This window comes from Eretmochelys imbricata, chromosome 9 (genome assembly GCF_965152235.1).
Source record: "Eretmochelys imbricata isolate rEreImb1 chromosome 9, rEreImb1.hap1, whole genome shotgun sequence".
NCBI classification, from domain to species: Eukaryota; Metazoa; Chordata; order Testudines; family Cheloniidae; genus Eretmochelys; species Eretmochelys imbricata.
In genome coordinates this window covers 47,151,566-47,168,647 of record NC_135580.1, presented here as the reverse complement: position 1 = coordinate 47,168,647, position 17,082 = coordinate 47,151,566, and the positions used below count along the sequence as shown (strand labels likewise).

The following is a 17,082-nucleotide window of genomic DNA, read 5'->3' as shown; positions in this document are numbered from 1 at the left end:
GAGTAAACTTCTGTTGTGGAGTCATAGGAATATGTTCCCACCAAAAACGTTTAGTTATTATACTCAAAAGCAGATTCCTGAATCTAGAAAGCATATTTTAAAAATTTAGAAAAACAAAACAAAAAACACATTCAGAGAATCTGGTACTCTTAATGAAGTGCATTAGTACCAGACATACAAAACGGATACAGCTAAGGTCATGGAGAAGAGGAGACACTCCCCGGTAAGGTACATTGAACTACTCAAAAAATGTGTGAAAAATCAGAAGAGGGCCCTCAGCACGTTGACAATGCTCCTAACACTTGCCAACCAAGGAGCAGAAATCCCCAGGTTGCACTCAAACTCTGATTTTACCCCTGGTACTAAGACACAAGAGCATGTGAACCATTAGGCCAATACAAAACCCAAACCAACCAAAAAAACTATAGCTATCACAGGAAATTACAGCTTTTTTTGGGGTGGGGATGGGGGGCTGGAGCAGTTTATTATTGTCTTTGATTGTGGTGTTCTGTTACATACCCTGGAGCCTAATCCTTCCCTTGTTAACCAAAAAAGAGTCAATGGCAGCTTTGAGTGTATAATGCTGGCTTAGGCCCCTGAAAGAGAATTCTACCATGCCTGTAACTACTCAGGGTCCTCATTTCTCCTATCAGTTCTTCTTAGAGAACCATTTTCCTCCTATATAGCCACTTCTCTGAAGACCACGATTACAAGAACTTTTTCCTGCAAGAGGAACTGATGTTTTATGTCATTTCATTCATAAACCAAACGAACTACCCTACTATGCTAACCCTTTAATGCCCTTTTAAAATATAGATCCTTACAATTTTTTATAATGTAAAAGAACATGATGTGTTCCATGCCACCCACCAACACTATAACTTAACATGTAGTCCTACATCTCTGTTGCCTGTTACCTCCCGCAACATCCCACTGTCATATTTAATCTAGTTTTGAAACAGTGGCCTCATGCACCAGTGCACCACCTTCAAGATCTGAGGATAGTTAGTTTAATTTAAAACAGTAATCCAGGTGAGCCTATCAGGCAAGTTAAGTTCCTTGGACAGTATACCACTTAAGTAGAGCAGCATAGTGTGAACGTATTAGTAACTTCTCCAATGTGTAGATTACTGAACATCTGCTTAAGCTTATCCCACCCTACAGTTGTTACATAATTAATTTCATCACAAATTTTCTCAAGATAAAAGACTGAATAAGGAAAAACTAACGAACTACAAAAATACCTAGCTGATCTGAGGCAGCTTTGTAACAAACTTGCTTGGTATGGCAAACTTGTATTCATTGAATTCTGTATTTTACTTCTTTGTAATCATGAATCGCTATATAAATTAGCATGATCACATAAAAAATATGACAAAGCACTAACATTCACTGTGCTGAGGTGATGCAGCAAGAAGTTACTTCAGGGACATGGGGGAATATTAAATTTTTTCTCCACTGTGAAAAGTATTAGTCGTGCATCAAGAACATAAAAATAGATTTAAAAAGGATTCCCATCTCAGAAATCCATAGTCATGACAATGTGCTGACAATGAACTGAAACTGTGCTGAAATTTTTTTAAGGGAATTAGATAGAGTAGCTAAAAAAGACAATCCCTAATATTTGAGGGATTGTATATCCATAAATAGGAAAATAAGTAACTAAAATAAGGATGCAGGGGTACATAAATAAAAATTGACTGGGGAAAAAGTCCTGTCTTGAAACTAAAGCTGCTGACCTGAAATCTGCTTCAGATGAAAACACTTTACAGATACAGGTCATCTAAAGATTGCAGAAAAGATGCACTAACTCTAGGCAGAGAAAAAATTGTTATGTTTTTCTCTTGTAGGAATCTGTCCTTCAGTGTTATTCTGAAAAATCAAAAAGCTAATGTATGATTCTATGAACGGAGGAAAAGGCCACTGAGCATCATTCCCACTTCTGAAGACTAATATAATTATGGATGCTCATTCTAACCCAAATTAAAGTATGACCAGAAAAAGATTGACTCATGGAAGAAAGTAACAGCACCTGTGTTTAGCAAGATGGTAGCAGGAAAATCATAAATATGTGCCTCTGTTTCTCGGGCAAATCACGAGAGGAGCTGAAAAATCATTTGCCACCCAACTCAAAAATATTACAATATTAATATTAATATATAAATATTATAGCTTCAAGTTTACATTTTAATTTTCTAAATATTTTGATTCACAGAGGCTATCCTGTAACTGGGGTATTGTAACCTTTAAAAAAATAAACCCCAAAACCTTGATATTTATAGACCCCTTTCAAAATCTTTTATTTTAAAGTGTCAGTTAAAATAGTTATTGCTTTCATACACAAAATACACCTTCATGAGATTATTCCATGCCCATGGACTACTTATGGAATTCCCATTACATAATAATTATTTATCTGATGTGAGTGGGCTGTGCTACAAATGGCACTGACTTGTGTCATAGAGAATATCAATACACACAAGACCAAGGTTTAAGGTTATATAATAAGGCTGAGAAATATTAAATTTTCAAAGTAACAGTCCCTCTCTATAGGCGACTGGGCAGCATGGTCATGTATATGCTCCATCAATACCCTAGTTTCTCCAGAGATAGTACATCCTAAAGCCTGACTGTGCCTCTACATTAGCAAGACTGTGCAAGAGAACACAACGGATTTTAAGTGTTACTACACAGTTTCTGCAGTATTGTGCATCATGGATAACGGCTATGCACCTTGCAAGCACAGGCAACACACTGGAATTTACTCCTGCTTTATCCCATGCAGAATCAAGGTTATGCAGTGTATGCAAACATTAAAAATGTAGAGATTTTTTTTTTTTTTTTTTTTTTTTTAGATAAAGTGAATTATCTAACATACAGTTTTATGGTGAATGGCTCCTGGAAAAGAGATAAGCAAGAAAAAAAATTTCAAGGGGGTGGTCTGTTTAAGAGACTGGTAATGAGATATACATGGCCTTTCATCACTAGAGGCCACTGGTTCAGATTGGTGGTGACCAGAAGTAGTTACTATCGGATATCTGCTCATTTAAAAATATGTGAATTGGTTGTCCCAGCAGAGTCACTAGCATGTAGTTTGCTTGAAGAACTGGCGCCACTGCTGGGATTATCAACAAAGCACCATGGACTACCTTGGCATGAAGCCTGAACTATCTTTTCATTCCTATGTATGTTCCCTTCCCCTTCTAGGTCAGCACTGAAGAGCATAGTCACGGTGGTGAAAGAAAATTTGTATTGATTATGTTGCTTCTCCCCAATAAAGCATTTCCATTTCTAAGGCTAACAATCTGGCACTATACACATTAAATTCTCTTGATAAAATTTAAAAATCAAGGAAAAATTGCTTATTTTCAAATCAGTTACCTTACCATTTTTGTTTAAAAATATGCAAGAAGTCTCCTCTCTGCAAAGTGTGTATGTAACAAATATTACTGTTAATAGCAATTCTCTGCACCCTGACAGTACAAAAAAAAAATCTTACAGCAAGAAGGCATTGTATATATAAGTTATTCATTACAAATACTGCTGTTTGTATTCTATTGGGAGGACAAAATTATTCATTTGGCCAATAAAACTTATTTCAAAACCGGGGTTAAAAAACCCTTATGATTTTATGATGAACAAACAGTTTAGACAACTCTCAGCCCAAAATAATTAAGTGTTATAACTTGTTGGACGTTCCACTGATCTTCAAGTGAGAGGGGACAGAGTTCTGTAGAGACTTTACAGCTAGTGCAAAGCCAGCCTCAAGGGCCACAAAGAAACCCAATTAGTTCTGTCCCCGCCTCCCCATCTAAAGTCATAAGGAATCAACATCTTCAAGATGAAGCTGCATTCTGCACCCTAACAATTGTTGGTAGGCTTTTACTATTCTTTGAAGTAAGGAGCCAGGCCCATTAGGTAAGGAAAATAGAATGAAAGAGTCGGGAAGGAAGTATATAACAGAAGAAAAAAGTTTTGGTATGTCCCCCACCCTTGCCAAGAAGGCTAATGGCATTTTGAGCTGTATAAGTAGGGGCACTGGCAGCAGATTGAGGGACGTGATCATTCCCCTCTGTTCAGCACTGGTGAGGCCTCATCTAGTGTACTGTGTCCAGTTTGAGGCACCACACTACAAGAAGGATGTGGAAAAATTGGAAACGGTCCAGCGGAGGGCAACAAAAATGATTAGTGGGCTGGAGCACATGACTTATGAGGAAAGGCTGAGGGAACTGGGATTATTTAGTTTGCAGAAAAGAAGAATGAGGGGGGATTTGATAGCTGTTTTCAACTACCTGAAAGGGGGTTCCAAAGAGAATGGATCTAGGCTGTTCTCAGTGGTAGCAGATGACAGAACAAGGAATAATGGTCTCAAGTTGCAGTGGGTGAGGTTTAGTTTGCATATTAGGAAAACCTTTTTCACTAGGAGGGTGGTGAAGCACTGGAGCGGGTTACCTAGAGAGGTGGTGGAATCTCCTTAAAAACCTCTAAGGAAGGTCAGGCTTGACAAAGCCCTGGCTGGGATGATTCATTTGGGGATTGGTACTGCTTTAGCAGGGGGTTGGACTAGATGACCTCCTGAGGTCCCTTCCAACTCTGATATTCTATGATTCTGTCTAGCCATAAAGAAAGTGAGGGTGTTAGCTCTGGACCTGCTTGTCACACCTCTGGGAGTTGTGTGTGACACAAGTTGAGAACCCATGATCTAGGAGTACATGTTCAATAACAGTATAAACCAGCTGGGCAAAGCCAGACTGGTCCATCTAAACTTAGAAGGAAATAAGGATTGGGAGGAAGGGGACTACCCAGTGTATGGGGAGGATTGTTCGTATGAACATGTAACTATGTCACATTCTATTCAAATTGTGCATGCTCTGGGGCATTGCCACAGCATGCAATTTCAGGATTCTACAATTTGAAAGTAGGTGGGGGGAGAGGGGTCAATAAGATGACCATCAGATCTGCTGGGTGTTTCCAATGCCAATATAAAGGCTCAATGGCTAACACACATCCTTCTATTGTTATGGTGCTCTCAGAGGGAGCTTAGCAGATATGGTAGTCTTTCCACTAGACCTTCCCATCCTGTTTATGTAAAATTTTGCATGTTCTGAGGAGTACAAGAGACTCTTCCACACTTCAGATCAGTGGTTCTCAACTCTGGTCCACCGCTTGTTCAGGGAAAGCCCCTGGTGGGTCGGGCCGGTTTGTTTCCCTGCTGCGTCTGCAGGTTTGGCCGATCATGGCTCCCACTGGCTGCAGTTCGCCACTCCAGGCCAATGGGGGCTGCAGAAAGTGACGCAGGCCGAGAGATGTGCTAGCCGCCCTTCCCGCAGCCCCCAGTGTCCTGGAGCAGCGAACCGCGGCCAGTGGAGCCGCGATCGGCTGAACTTGCAGACGCAGCAGGTAAACAAACCGGCCCACCGTGCCAGGGGCTTTCCTTGAACAAGCGGTGGACCAGAGTTGAGATCCACTGCTTTAGATGCATGCTTTGATTAGATCATATTCAAATCAAATGATTGTATGTTAAAATAATCCACAAGTGAGTGCATTACCCCTCTCCCAAGAACTCCATCAAGATCTTCCCAATCTCTTACCCAAGCACCCCCTGATCTCCAGGGTCTGGCGGAAGTGTGTATTTCCTTCAGACATTGATATGGTTAGCATAAAAAGAATCAAAACACAAGTTCCCGCTGTGATCATTTGAATGTTTGCTCCTTAGGTTGCATGTTCAAATGTACCTTTGTAAGTAATTAGAATAGTTAAATGCACTAGCACATTTCTTTGCTCCTAAAATAAAATGCAAGAACAAAGTTAAAGGAACAGTGATGTTAATTTAAACACAAAGGTCAGAAAATTCAAATGTTAAAGGTTCCCACAACAATATCAACCTTTGGAAATAGACAATTTAAAATCAGGTAAGGGCTTCTACACATTTTAGAGTATCCGTGGTATAATGCATGAGGGGAAGCAAGAATGACAACTCTTTATGGGCTTTTTTTAGTTCCCCAGTATGCATGTTGTTTTGAAGGTATCCAATGACTTAGAAATCTTCTGTTTTCACTAGTCCGGAGGAGAAGACTTGCTCTCTGTCTATCAGGACCCATTACTCCATTTTAATATATGTCTTCATAGGTGAAGACATACCTGGGAACCTTTTAGTCTCCAACTGTGGGGATCTCCTATAAAGACTTACATTTAAACATGAAGTTACTTTGTCATTTATGGAAGGAAAAACAGCTTATAATATGAAAAAAAGTATAGCTAAGTATAGATCAGGACTTTAATTATAAAGTCCTATTTTCAGATGCTTACAAACTCCCTGAGAAATTCACCCATGGACTAAAATTCCTTTGTTTGGCCTCAGCCAAAAGACAGATATTTCCCCTGCAGAAAGTTTGAGGGAAAATCCCTTCAGCTGTTTTCTGGAGTGAAAAAACATCCAGAATGTTGAGGGTTTTTTTACACCAATAATTCAAAGAGCAAGAAAAGCCTTCTAAACTGGGCATAAAAACGATCCTTATTTGGTTTAAAAAAAAAGCTATAGAGAACTGAAAAAATTTATGAGCATGCTAAGGTTTTAGCAGATTGTTGTCCTCTTTATATCCTCATGATGTGGTATCCCAGAGAGACGACTACTGCCACTGATGGGAAAACATGAAGGACAAAGATTGTGAATGTCTTGTACATGGGTTCTCAACACAAAAGGTCACAAACAAGCGTAAGGGGGCTATGATCCTTCCATACTCTTAAATGGGAGGTTCTATTACCTCAGCAGAGGGGGTCTTGGTATGAAAACATTTGAAAGCCACCGTCTTAGCCAAACACATAGGACAATCCAAACTGTGCAACATTTTAAACAAATCTGTGAGCCTTCTACAGCTCCTTACAATGTATAAAGATAGCTTTAAACTTTTAAAGCATTTTTCACTTTAGCAAAAATCAGGGAACTCAAGACTTAATATTTACAATAACTTTTGGTGGGTTGATCAGAGATAGGAGACAGCAAAAACACTGAACCCTCAGTGCATTTTTCTCACCCTTTCCTCACCTCTCAGTTGAGCTTTGGAAAAGCTGCATTAAGTTATAGCCTATTTGGATGTCATCACCCCACTCCAGTCTTCTAAAGCAATGGGTTTCAAACTTTCCAGACTATTGTACCCCTTGGGGGGGGAGGAATAGCTCAGTGGTTTGAGCATTGGCCTGCTAAACCCAGAGTTGTGAGTTCAATCCTTGAGGGGGCCATTTAGGGATCTGGGGCAAAAACTGGTCCTGCTTTGAGCAGGGGGTTGGACTAGATGACCTCCTGAGGTCCCTTCCAACCTTGATATTCTATGATTCAGAATTCCGATTTGCCTTGCATACCAAAGTTTCACCTCACTTAAAAACTCTCCAGCTGCCCAGCTCTGAAGGCAGCGCTGCTCTTAGCAGCACCACAGAAGAAAGGGTGGCAATACCATAATGTGCCATCCTTACTTCTGTGCTGCCTTCAGAGCTGGAGAGCAGTGGCTTTTGGCGGGGGCATTCATGTTGTTTGTTGCACAGGAAGACTATTTTAAAAATCCTGCTTCCCCGCCCCTCCCCAATATCCACTCTCACCTGCTCTAGCATAGTTTGTTGAATTTTTATCCCTCTCCCCCTGTTGTGGCAGTGGATCCTGTAGGACCCACAGGATCCCAGTCCTGCTGCAGGGCTCTAGAGCCTGTTGTAAAACTAGGGAAATGGGATGAGTTGACAGACCCCCTAGAAGACCTATGCGTATCCCCAGGGGTACACATACCCCTGGTTGAGAACCACTGTTCTAAACAGATCTAATGTAGAAGACAAAGCTGGTTTTTAAGCTACAGAAATTAAATGTAAAAAACCACAGTTAAATACTTAGCACTCAAAAGTCAGGGTTCACAGTGTAAAAGTCATGTGTCCATTACACACGAGAGAAAGTTACTTATCTATCATTCTTTTTTGAAACTATTACACAGAAAAGCAATTCTCCTGTCTGAAGCTGACAGAGCAACAGAGGCCAAGAATGCCTCTTGCTTTAAGGTTTATTGGCATTATGAGGCACTGGCAGTCAAGAGGGCTTTGGCACCCTCATATACTGACCAATCACCAGTGCCTCAGCTTCTTCTAGAACCTTCCAGTCAGGTCCTGAATTACATCAGGAACAAAAGCTCCATTAAAAGGCAGATTATAAAAACAGGGAAAAAGTTAACATTTTCCAGATATGTAATATACAAGCATCTCAAAATAATAATTAAAAACATACCCCCAAATTGTAAGGGAAATGGGTCGATGAGTATTAATCCTGTATGATTAATTACTGGAAAAAGTGATTCTTCATAGGTATGAAGAATCACAACAAGTAATTTCCTCATCACTGAAGAGAACATATAGGATTCCCAACACCCCTGAAGGCCTTGTCTACACTAGAAAGTTGTACTACTTTAACTACGCAGATGTAGTTAAAGCTGTACAACCCTCTAGTGTTGATGCAGTTATGCAAGCACAGCTATTCCCATATTGGCAGGAGAATAATTATATGGTCGTAAGTCACCTTTACATTGGAATAGCTGTGTCCACACTCGGGCTTTTTAGCGGTATAACTATTTTGGTTTAAAAAAACAACACAAAAACCAAACACCCACCACCACACCCCTAACTGAAATAGTTATACTAGTAAAACGTTCAAGTGTAGACTAAAGACTTCTGCTGGCACAGCTGTCAGTCAAGGGCATGAAACAGGCATGATCTCTAACCTGCCAGCACAGCTATGTTGAAGTCCCTAGACACAGTTATACCAGCAAAACTGCACTTTTGCCAGTATAAGCTTTAACTGCACAAGGCATGCTTTACCAGTATAGTATACTGGAATAGGCATACCAGCAGAGGAATCCTGGCACAGACCTGGCCTAGGCCTTAGTGTGGATGCAGTTATATCAATATGAAGGTTCTTTATACTTACAAAGCTATTCCCATATAGGAAGGCAGAAGACCTAAGTCACTTTTATATCAGTATAACTGCATCCACACTTGGGGTTGTACAATTATTTTAGATAAAAACAAACACACCCCAACTGAATCAGTTACAATAAAACGTTCAAGCATAGGCCAGGCCTCAAAAGTTGGAGGAACATATCAAAATAAGGTCCTACAGGAGTAGAAACGGTAGGTTTATATACTTGCTAAGGGAGGAATACCCCCCTCTCCAACAGGAATCCAGCACTTTCTTCTAGCTATGGAGAGGATATTACACTTTATATTTGTGACAATTTAATATAGAAAAAAACCCATTACAGTCCATTTTGGAGGTTTTTATGGCTCTCTATAGAGTCTTGTACAGAAGAACTCATGGTGACTAAGATACCAAGGCTTTACAGGTGGAGACACAAAATAATAGCCCCAATAAACTTTTAAAATCTCTCAAACATTGGTTTAAAAATTTTTTTCCATCTGTAACATATAATATACACAAAATATATTGTTTGACAGTAAAGTTTTATCAACACTTATTTTGGATGGTCTTCTTAACTCACTCATAGCTTTACTAACTAGTCATGAGTGAGCCATGCAGCCAACTCAAACTCATGCAAATAAAACCTCAGACATAATTATGTATGTCACATTATATATAATACACATACACAAAATAGATCATGCTTCCAGAAATAAGATACAAGGTTATTCTATCTCGACCTCATAAAGGTGTGTCCTCCAGCAAAAAGCAATTTTTAAAAGAACTGGCAAAATTATATGAGATATTCTAAACAAGAATAAAACTTGATATCTGGAAAAGTTCTGGAACTCCCTACTTTGGAAATGGATTTCTACTAATAGGCTAAGTAATCATGCTTCGTAAAGATATGCAGTGATAACTATGGGGTTGCCAAGTGTACATCTTGAGCTGAAAAAGACCCAAAGCTGGCTATTAGATCAGAGCAGCCAGAGATGCAATAAGCAACTATTTACTTTAGCAACTCTGGATTTTCTTATTACAAAATGTCCAATTGTTAAAAGGTTTCAGAGTAGCGGCTGTGTTAGTCTGGGTTCTTGGCTTCAGCAATATCTAATGGCAATGACTTCAAGTCTAATTATGTTCTGTGTTGTGGAAATAGTTTTTATTTTTTCCCTTCAACTGAACCAAGTTTATAAACAAGGAGATAAGAAGCTCTGACTCCAACTTTTCTATACTTTTAACATGGTCCCTCTTATTTGTCTCTTCTCTAAAGAGAACAATTCCAATTTCTCTTCAAATGAGAGCTATTCTATGCCCAATAATTCTTGTTACTTGTTTCAGAACTCCCTCTACCTAATCCTACAACTTCCGTTTGAGATAGAGTGATCCAGTACTGCATTCAGTGTGGGCAAACCATGGATATATATATGGCATTTGCTGAGTTATTCTCCATCCCATTCCTTATGCATTTTGTGTGTATTCGTTTTTTTTTTTTAAATTGCAGCTGTGTATTGAGCAGAGCTCTTCATCAAGCTGGTCACAAAGTGATGCCAAGGTCCTTCTCCCGACCTGATATAGTTAATATAGAAAGATTGTCTTCAGTGTATTGTAGATATACAAGAATTAACCAGATCAGAACAGTGACTGATCTAGTCCAGTATTCTGTTTCTTACAACGGCAAATACCAGATGCTTCAGAGGAAGGTACACGAAAGCCCCAAAAGGGGACAATTACTGAATAATCTCCACATAGGGAAAGTTTCTTTGTAGTCCCTACTGTTAAAGGTTGGGTCATGTACTGAAGCATTAGGGTTTTATTCCCTTCCAAACTTGGTAGATTTTTTAAAAATCCTGCTGAATTCTTAGCCCCAATGACAGACTGTGGAACCCACTGACAAATAAATTGTGAGTATTTCTGTAAGTTTTAAATTTTCTGTCTTTCAATTTCACTTCATGTCCCCTTGCTCTTGTATTACGGAAAAATTTAATTAGAGGTGCCCAATCTAACTCCTTTACACTATTTGTTACTTTGTTTATTTATCATGCTCCCTTTTTTATCTCCTCTAGTCTACACTAAACACTTGTAATCTTTTCATTCTTTGTACAGAAGTTTTTCCATATCTTTGATCATTACCACCACTTATTTCTGAATTCCATCCTTTTCTGCTTTATTTATTTTTAGATATGGTCACCAGAACTGAACACAGTATTCCAGGTGAGAGCTACCACTGATATAGAGTTACAAATTTATGCTGTACTTCCATATGAGCCAAATGCCTACAGCCACCATGTTTACCTGTAGACATCTGTGTCAAAGGCACTGGACTCGCAACTGTGGGTGCCCTCTATTAGAAGCCACCTAGATCAGATGCTGGGCCTGTTCAATGCCTTCATGTATGATCTTTCATATCTCCTGGCATTTTCTGAAGAGTCTTCCATGGTGTTCCTTTTCTCCACAGCTCTACCCCATCTTTACTCATGGAAGCCTGGAAGTTCACAGCTAGAGCTGTTTGGAGGGTTTTTGACTAAAATACTTTTTCCTATTAAAAACAGTTACCTACCTCTTGTAACTGTTGTTTGAGCTGTGTTGCACACGTTCATTCCAACATAGGTGTGCAACCACCCTGAGCTCAGTCATGGGACATTTTCCCCCTATGGGTATCTGACGGCTCACCTCTGGTGCCCTCTGGTGTTGCACACTCATAACGCTGGTATAAGGGGCCCTATTGAGCCTCTACTCCCCAGTTTCTCCTTACCAACCACTCAGAGTGAGGCCGGTGGGTGGGTTTTGGAATGGACATGCACAATACATCCCAAAGAACAGTTACGAGAAGTAAGTAACTGTTTTTCTTCTTCGAGTGCTTGCACATGTCCATTCCAACTCAGGTGACTCGCAAGCAGTAATAACGGAGGTGGGCTCAAAGTTCAAGGACAAGCCGCCTGTAAAACTGCTCAGCCAAAGCAGGCATCATCTCTAGCCTACTGCGTGATAATATAGTGTGTAGACAATGTGTGCACTGATGACCAGGTCACTGCTCCACATATGTCCTGTACTGGAACTTGAGCAACGAAGGCCACTGAAGAGGCTTGGGCACTTGTAGAGTGGACAGTAAGTTTTGTTGGAAGCGGAATAGCCATGATGTCGTAGCATGCTCGTATGCAGGAAGCGATCCAGGACGAAATCTCCTGGGCAGAAATGGGAAGCCCTTTCATTCTGCCTGCTGTTGCTACAAAGAGCTGTGGTGATCTATGGAATGGTCTGGTCCTTTCAATATAAAAGGCCAGAGCCCATTGGATGTTCAAGGAATGTAGGTGCTGCTCCTCCCTAGTTGCATAAGGTTTAGGGTAAAAGACTGGCAGAAAGATTGGTTGATTGCAGTGGAATACAACCTTTGAAGGAATTTAGGGTGTGGACGAAGCTGTACTTTGTCCTTAAAGAAAACTGTATAGGGTGGCTCTGCCATAAGGACTCAGAGTTTAGAAACCCTTCAAGCCAAAGTAATTGCCATCAGAAAGGCTGTTTTCCACGAATGGTGCAGGAATGACCATATTGCCACTGGTTCAAACAGCAGTCCCATCAGTTTTGAGAGGACAAGGTTCAAATTCCATGGGGGAAACGGTTCCCTCACTTCAGGGAATGTCCTCTCCAGACCTTTGAGGAACAAACTACCATTTCATGTGAGAACACTGACCTATTATCAACCTTATGGTGGAATGCTAAGATGGCTGCCAGGTGGACCTAAATGGTTGAAATGGCTAGGCCCTGTTCTTTCAAAGGTAGGAGGTAGTCCAAGAAGAGTTGAATCGAAGACTGCATTGACAGAACCCCACAACCAGATGACCAGAGAGAAAAATGTTTCCACTTTGCACTGACCTCGTGGAAGCCTTCCTGCTGCACAAGAGAATTTTCCGGACCTGCTGTGAACAAAGCATGCTCATCGGGATTCAGCAACGAAGATACCATGCCATCAGATGGAGAGAGCTGAGATTCGGGTGGAGCAACCAACCGTGGTCCTGCGAGATTAGGTCTGGGTACAGCAGAAGCTCAATTGGGGTCTCACAAGAGAGGCGAACGAGTGAGGTGTACCAATGTTGCCTGGGCCATGCTGGTGCTATCAGGATGACTCAAGCTCGGTTCTGCTTGATCTTTTTGTCAACACCTTGTGCACCAGCAGAATGGGTGGAAAGGTGTAGAGCAGGCGACAACAGCTCAGCAGAAGCGCGTCTGTCATTGAGCCTGGGCTGTGGTCCCTCAGAGAGCAGAACTGCTGGCTCTTTCTGTTGGAACATGTGACAAAGAGATCTATGTGGGGAAAGCCCCACCTGTGGAAGATGCTTATTATGACATCCAGATGCAGGGATCACTCATGATGAGTGCAGAAGGATCTGCTGAGGTGGTCCGCGAGCTGATTCTGCACCCCTAGTAGAAATGAAGCCTTGATTGTAATCAAATTTGTGATGCAGAACTCCCATAGGTGAACCGCTTCCTGACACAGAGGGGAAGAACAGGCTCCACCCTATCCGTTGATACAGTATATGGCTGATGTGTTATCCGTGAGGACTGATGTTGTGTTTGCAATATGGGACAGAAATACTTGGCATGCAAGAAGGACTGCTCTGAGCTCTCTGACATTGATGGGGAAGAGCTAGTTCCTCCAAGAATCAGGGCCTGTGAGTCTTGAGCGCCCCCAGGTGGGCTTCCCAACCCAGCACTGAAGCATGAGAGACCACGTGGGCAAATGGTTGAGGCTTTGTGAAAGGAATCCCTTCACAGACCACCTAACGGTCTAGGCACCATGATAGGGAGCAGAGGACAATGTAACTACCTGTATAGGAGGTGCCTGGAGGGAGAGTACGTCGTGGCCAACCAGACCTAGAAAGGTCCACATCTCAGCCTCGTGAGACACACTACATACGTGTATGACGCCCTGTGGCTGAGAAGACTCAAGCAGGTCCTGACCGTCGTGATGGAATGAGCCTGCCCTAGCAAAGTAGCTCCTAGATTGCTCAGAAGCAATCATCTGGGAGGAGGGCTTTTGCCAGCTGGGAATCTAGGACCACCCCAATGAATTCTATCCTCTGATTGGGGACTAATGTTGAGTTCTGCCTGTTGATAAGAAGGCCCAATGACTGGAAGGTTGGTTGGATGAGAGCAATGTCCGATCTTACTTGCTCTCGAGACGTGCCCTTGATTAGCCAGTCATTGAGATACAGGAATACATGGACGACTCTTCTTAGAAAGGCCGCTACCACTGACATACATTTGGTAAAGACTCTTGGGGCTGTCAAAAGGCCAAACGGCAGGGCCTTAAATCGACAGTGCCCTTTGTTCACCAAGAATCTCAAACATTTTCTGTGGCCATGGAAAATTGATATATGAAAGTATGCATCCTTTAAATCGAGGGCGGCATACCAATCCCCTGGATCCAGAACACAGGATAATGGACCCCAAGGAGACTATGTGAAACTTAACTTCTTGAGAAATCGGTTGAGGCGGTGCAGGTCTAGGATGGGCCTGAGACTGCCCTTGGCCTTGGATATTAGAAAATAACGGGAGTAGAACCCTCTTCCCTTTAGATATTGTGGAACCTCGTCCACAGCGCCCATACTGAAAAGGGACTGAACTTCCTACTGTAGCAGAAGCTTGTGAGAAGGGTCCCTGAAGAGGAACGGGGAAAGGGGGTGGGAGGGAGGGGTGGAGGTGCACTGAAGGGTGAATCTGACCACTGAGTTTAAGACCCAGTGGTCAGAGGTGACCTGTTCCCAGGTCTCAAGCAAGTGGCAAAGAGAATTAGAAAAAACAGGGGTAAACTGGATCACGTGAGAGTGGAATTGGTATGCTGTCCTCAACAAACCCATCAAAATGAATGCTTTGAGTCACCTGAATGACAAGGGGCCTGTTGAGAGGGCCCTACCGAGGAGGAAGGTGGATGTTGCCTGTGCCCAGAGCCTCTATTCCTTTGTCTCTGGTTGCATCTCTGATGAGAATAGAAACGGCCAAACTGCTGAGGCCTATATGATCTCCTGGGCTGAGACTGGGACTGCAACCCCAGGAATTTCAGAGTTGCTTTGGTGTCCTTAACACCGAGGAGCCTAGCGTCTGTTTGTCCCGAACAGAAGCCAGGGCCCTTTGAATAGTAGGTCTTGCACTGCTTGCTGGACCTCTTGTGGGAACCCTGACACTTGCAGCCACAAGCTCCTGTGCACAGTGATTGCTGTGGCCATAGACCTGGCTGCTCAGTCCATGGCGTCAAGTGCTGCCTGTAAGGAGGCTCTGGTAATTGTCTTGCCCTCCTCCACCAGGCCTGAGAACTCCTGCTGGTTCTCCTGGGGAAGCCTATCCTTAAACTTGGCCATCTCTTCCAACATGTTATAGTCATAGTGACCCAGCAATGCCTGCTGGTTCGCTATGCACAGTTGGAGTCTTCCTGTAGCATAAATTTTCCTCCCCATAAGGTCCATCTTTATTGGCTCCTTTGGCTTTGGAGTTGACCCTGTGTTGCTTTGACAGTCCTCCTTGTTAGCAGCCGCTTTGACGACAGACCCAGGCAGGGGATGGAAAAATAAAAACTCTCATCCTTGACCAGCACAAAATACTTTCTCTCTGTTCTCTTAGCCATGGGAGGGATGGATACTGGGTTTTGCCAGAGGATCTTTATTGGGCCCACAATGGAACTGTGCAGGGGACGGCCATCCTTACTGGAGCTGTGACTGTTAGAATGTCCAGGAAGCCATCAGATGGTTCCCTAACGACCTCTGCCTGGAGACCCAAGTTAGATGCCACCCGCTTAGGTAAGTCCTGATGGGCTCTCAGGTCATCCTGGGGAGAAGATCCTGTAAGCATTACTTTGTCCTCTGGTGAGGTGGAGGAGGAGACGGTATGAGCTGCTGTCTCAGCATCCAGGGGAATCTCCTCCTGGCCAGCTTGCAACTGCTGACCCCAGTACCCGCTTCAGTCCCGTGACGTGTTGCGGATTCAGTACCAGTACCGGGTCCAGCGTCAACAGCAGGGTTTGGCTCAGGAATCTCTTGGTGCTTCCCTGGCATTGCCCTTGTCTCCAACATTGCCGACTAGGAGCTCCTCGAACTAGTGCCATGGCCCAGGGGAAACCCCCATGGGTTCCAAAAGGGCCATTGGAATGATGCTGGTCCCCCCCAATGTCAGAGATGGGTGCAGGGAGTGATCATGGTGCTAATGCCTTGAGATGTCAGACCCCAAATCTGAACCCAAAGATGAGGAAGAGCTATATGATTAAGGTGACCACGGCCTTGCTGATCCTCCTGGTGCCGGGAAACGGTGCCGCGGGGACATCTCCAGTGAGGTAATAAGTGGAGGCTTTCCCCTAGAAGACTGTCTTGAGAATGGCCTGAAAGTGGTGGGTTTGGACCTGCTCGGTGGCGCAGGCAGTGCCGCTTCAGGTGTCTTAGGGGGCCTCGGTACCAGCAGAGTCATCAAGTCTTTAACGGCAGCATATGCCTCTGGGTTGATGGTATCACAGTCTTCTGTTCGGTGCTGGACAAGGGGGGTAATGCCTCACCCCTGTGTGTTTGCGGTGCTGGTGGCCAACGCTGGAGGCTGCTGCGGCGCTGGTGAGGGAGAGCGGCCCTGCATGGGTCTTGCTCTATTCCTATCTGCCCACTTGTCCATCCTCGGTGCTGGGGAACTAGTCGTCTTCCAATGTCTTCTGTGCCTCTTCCTGGGAACGAGGGAGGAAGAGCGGTGCTGCAAACTCTTAGGGGCGGGCGGTGCGGTATGTACAGACGCGGATGTACTCAGTGCTGAGTCAGACCTCGACTCCAAGGCAGGCCTCGGTGGACGACTTTTAGTCTTGCTGCCTGGTCGTTTTGTGACTGCGGCTTGAAATTGCGGCAGAACTGGCAGGAATCTTTCCTGTGCCCCTCACCCAAACACTTAAGGCAACTTAAGTGCGGGTCACTGGTTGGCATAGGCTTTGCACAGGAAGAGCACTGCTTAAACCCCGGCGACGAAGGCATGCCCCAGTACCGAGGAGAGATGGACCCCCATTTCTGACACAGAGAGGAGTCCTAGTTACTACTCTAAACTATCTAAACTTAACACACTACGTAAACTCATAAAAACTATTTACAGAATTCTCAATTAGGAAACCACAAACA

At 43.1% G+C, this 17,082-nt stretch overlaps 1 protein-coding gene across 10 annotated transcripts in view; it reads right to left on the bottom strand.

Annotated features, from left to right (window-relative positions):
* WDR33 (WD repeat domain 33) overlaps positions 1-17,082 on the bottom strand; it is a 104,134-nt gene that overhangs the window by 33,904 nt on the left and 53,148 nt on the right. The window contains exon 8 of one of the 10 annotated variants that reach the window (XM_077825503.1): positions 5,383-6,638. The exons of the other annotated variants lie outside the window; for them this stretch is intronic. Within the exon in view, the coding sequence (XP_077681629.1) occupies positions 6,595-6,638 (44 nt within the window). The 3' untranslated portion in view covers positions 5,383-6,594. Of the gene's footprint in view, positions 1-5,382; positions 6,639-17,082 lie in introns of those variants that run through there. 10 annotated transcript variants of the gene reach the window in all.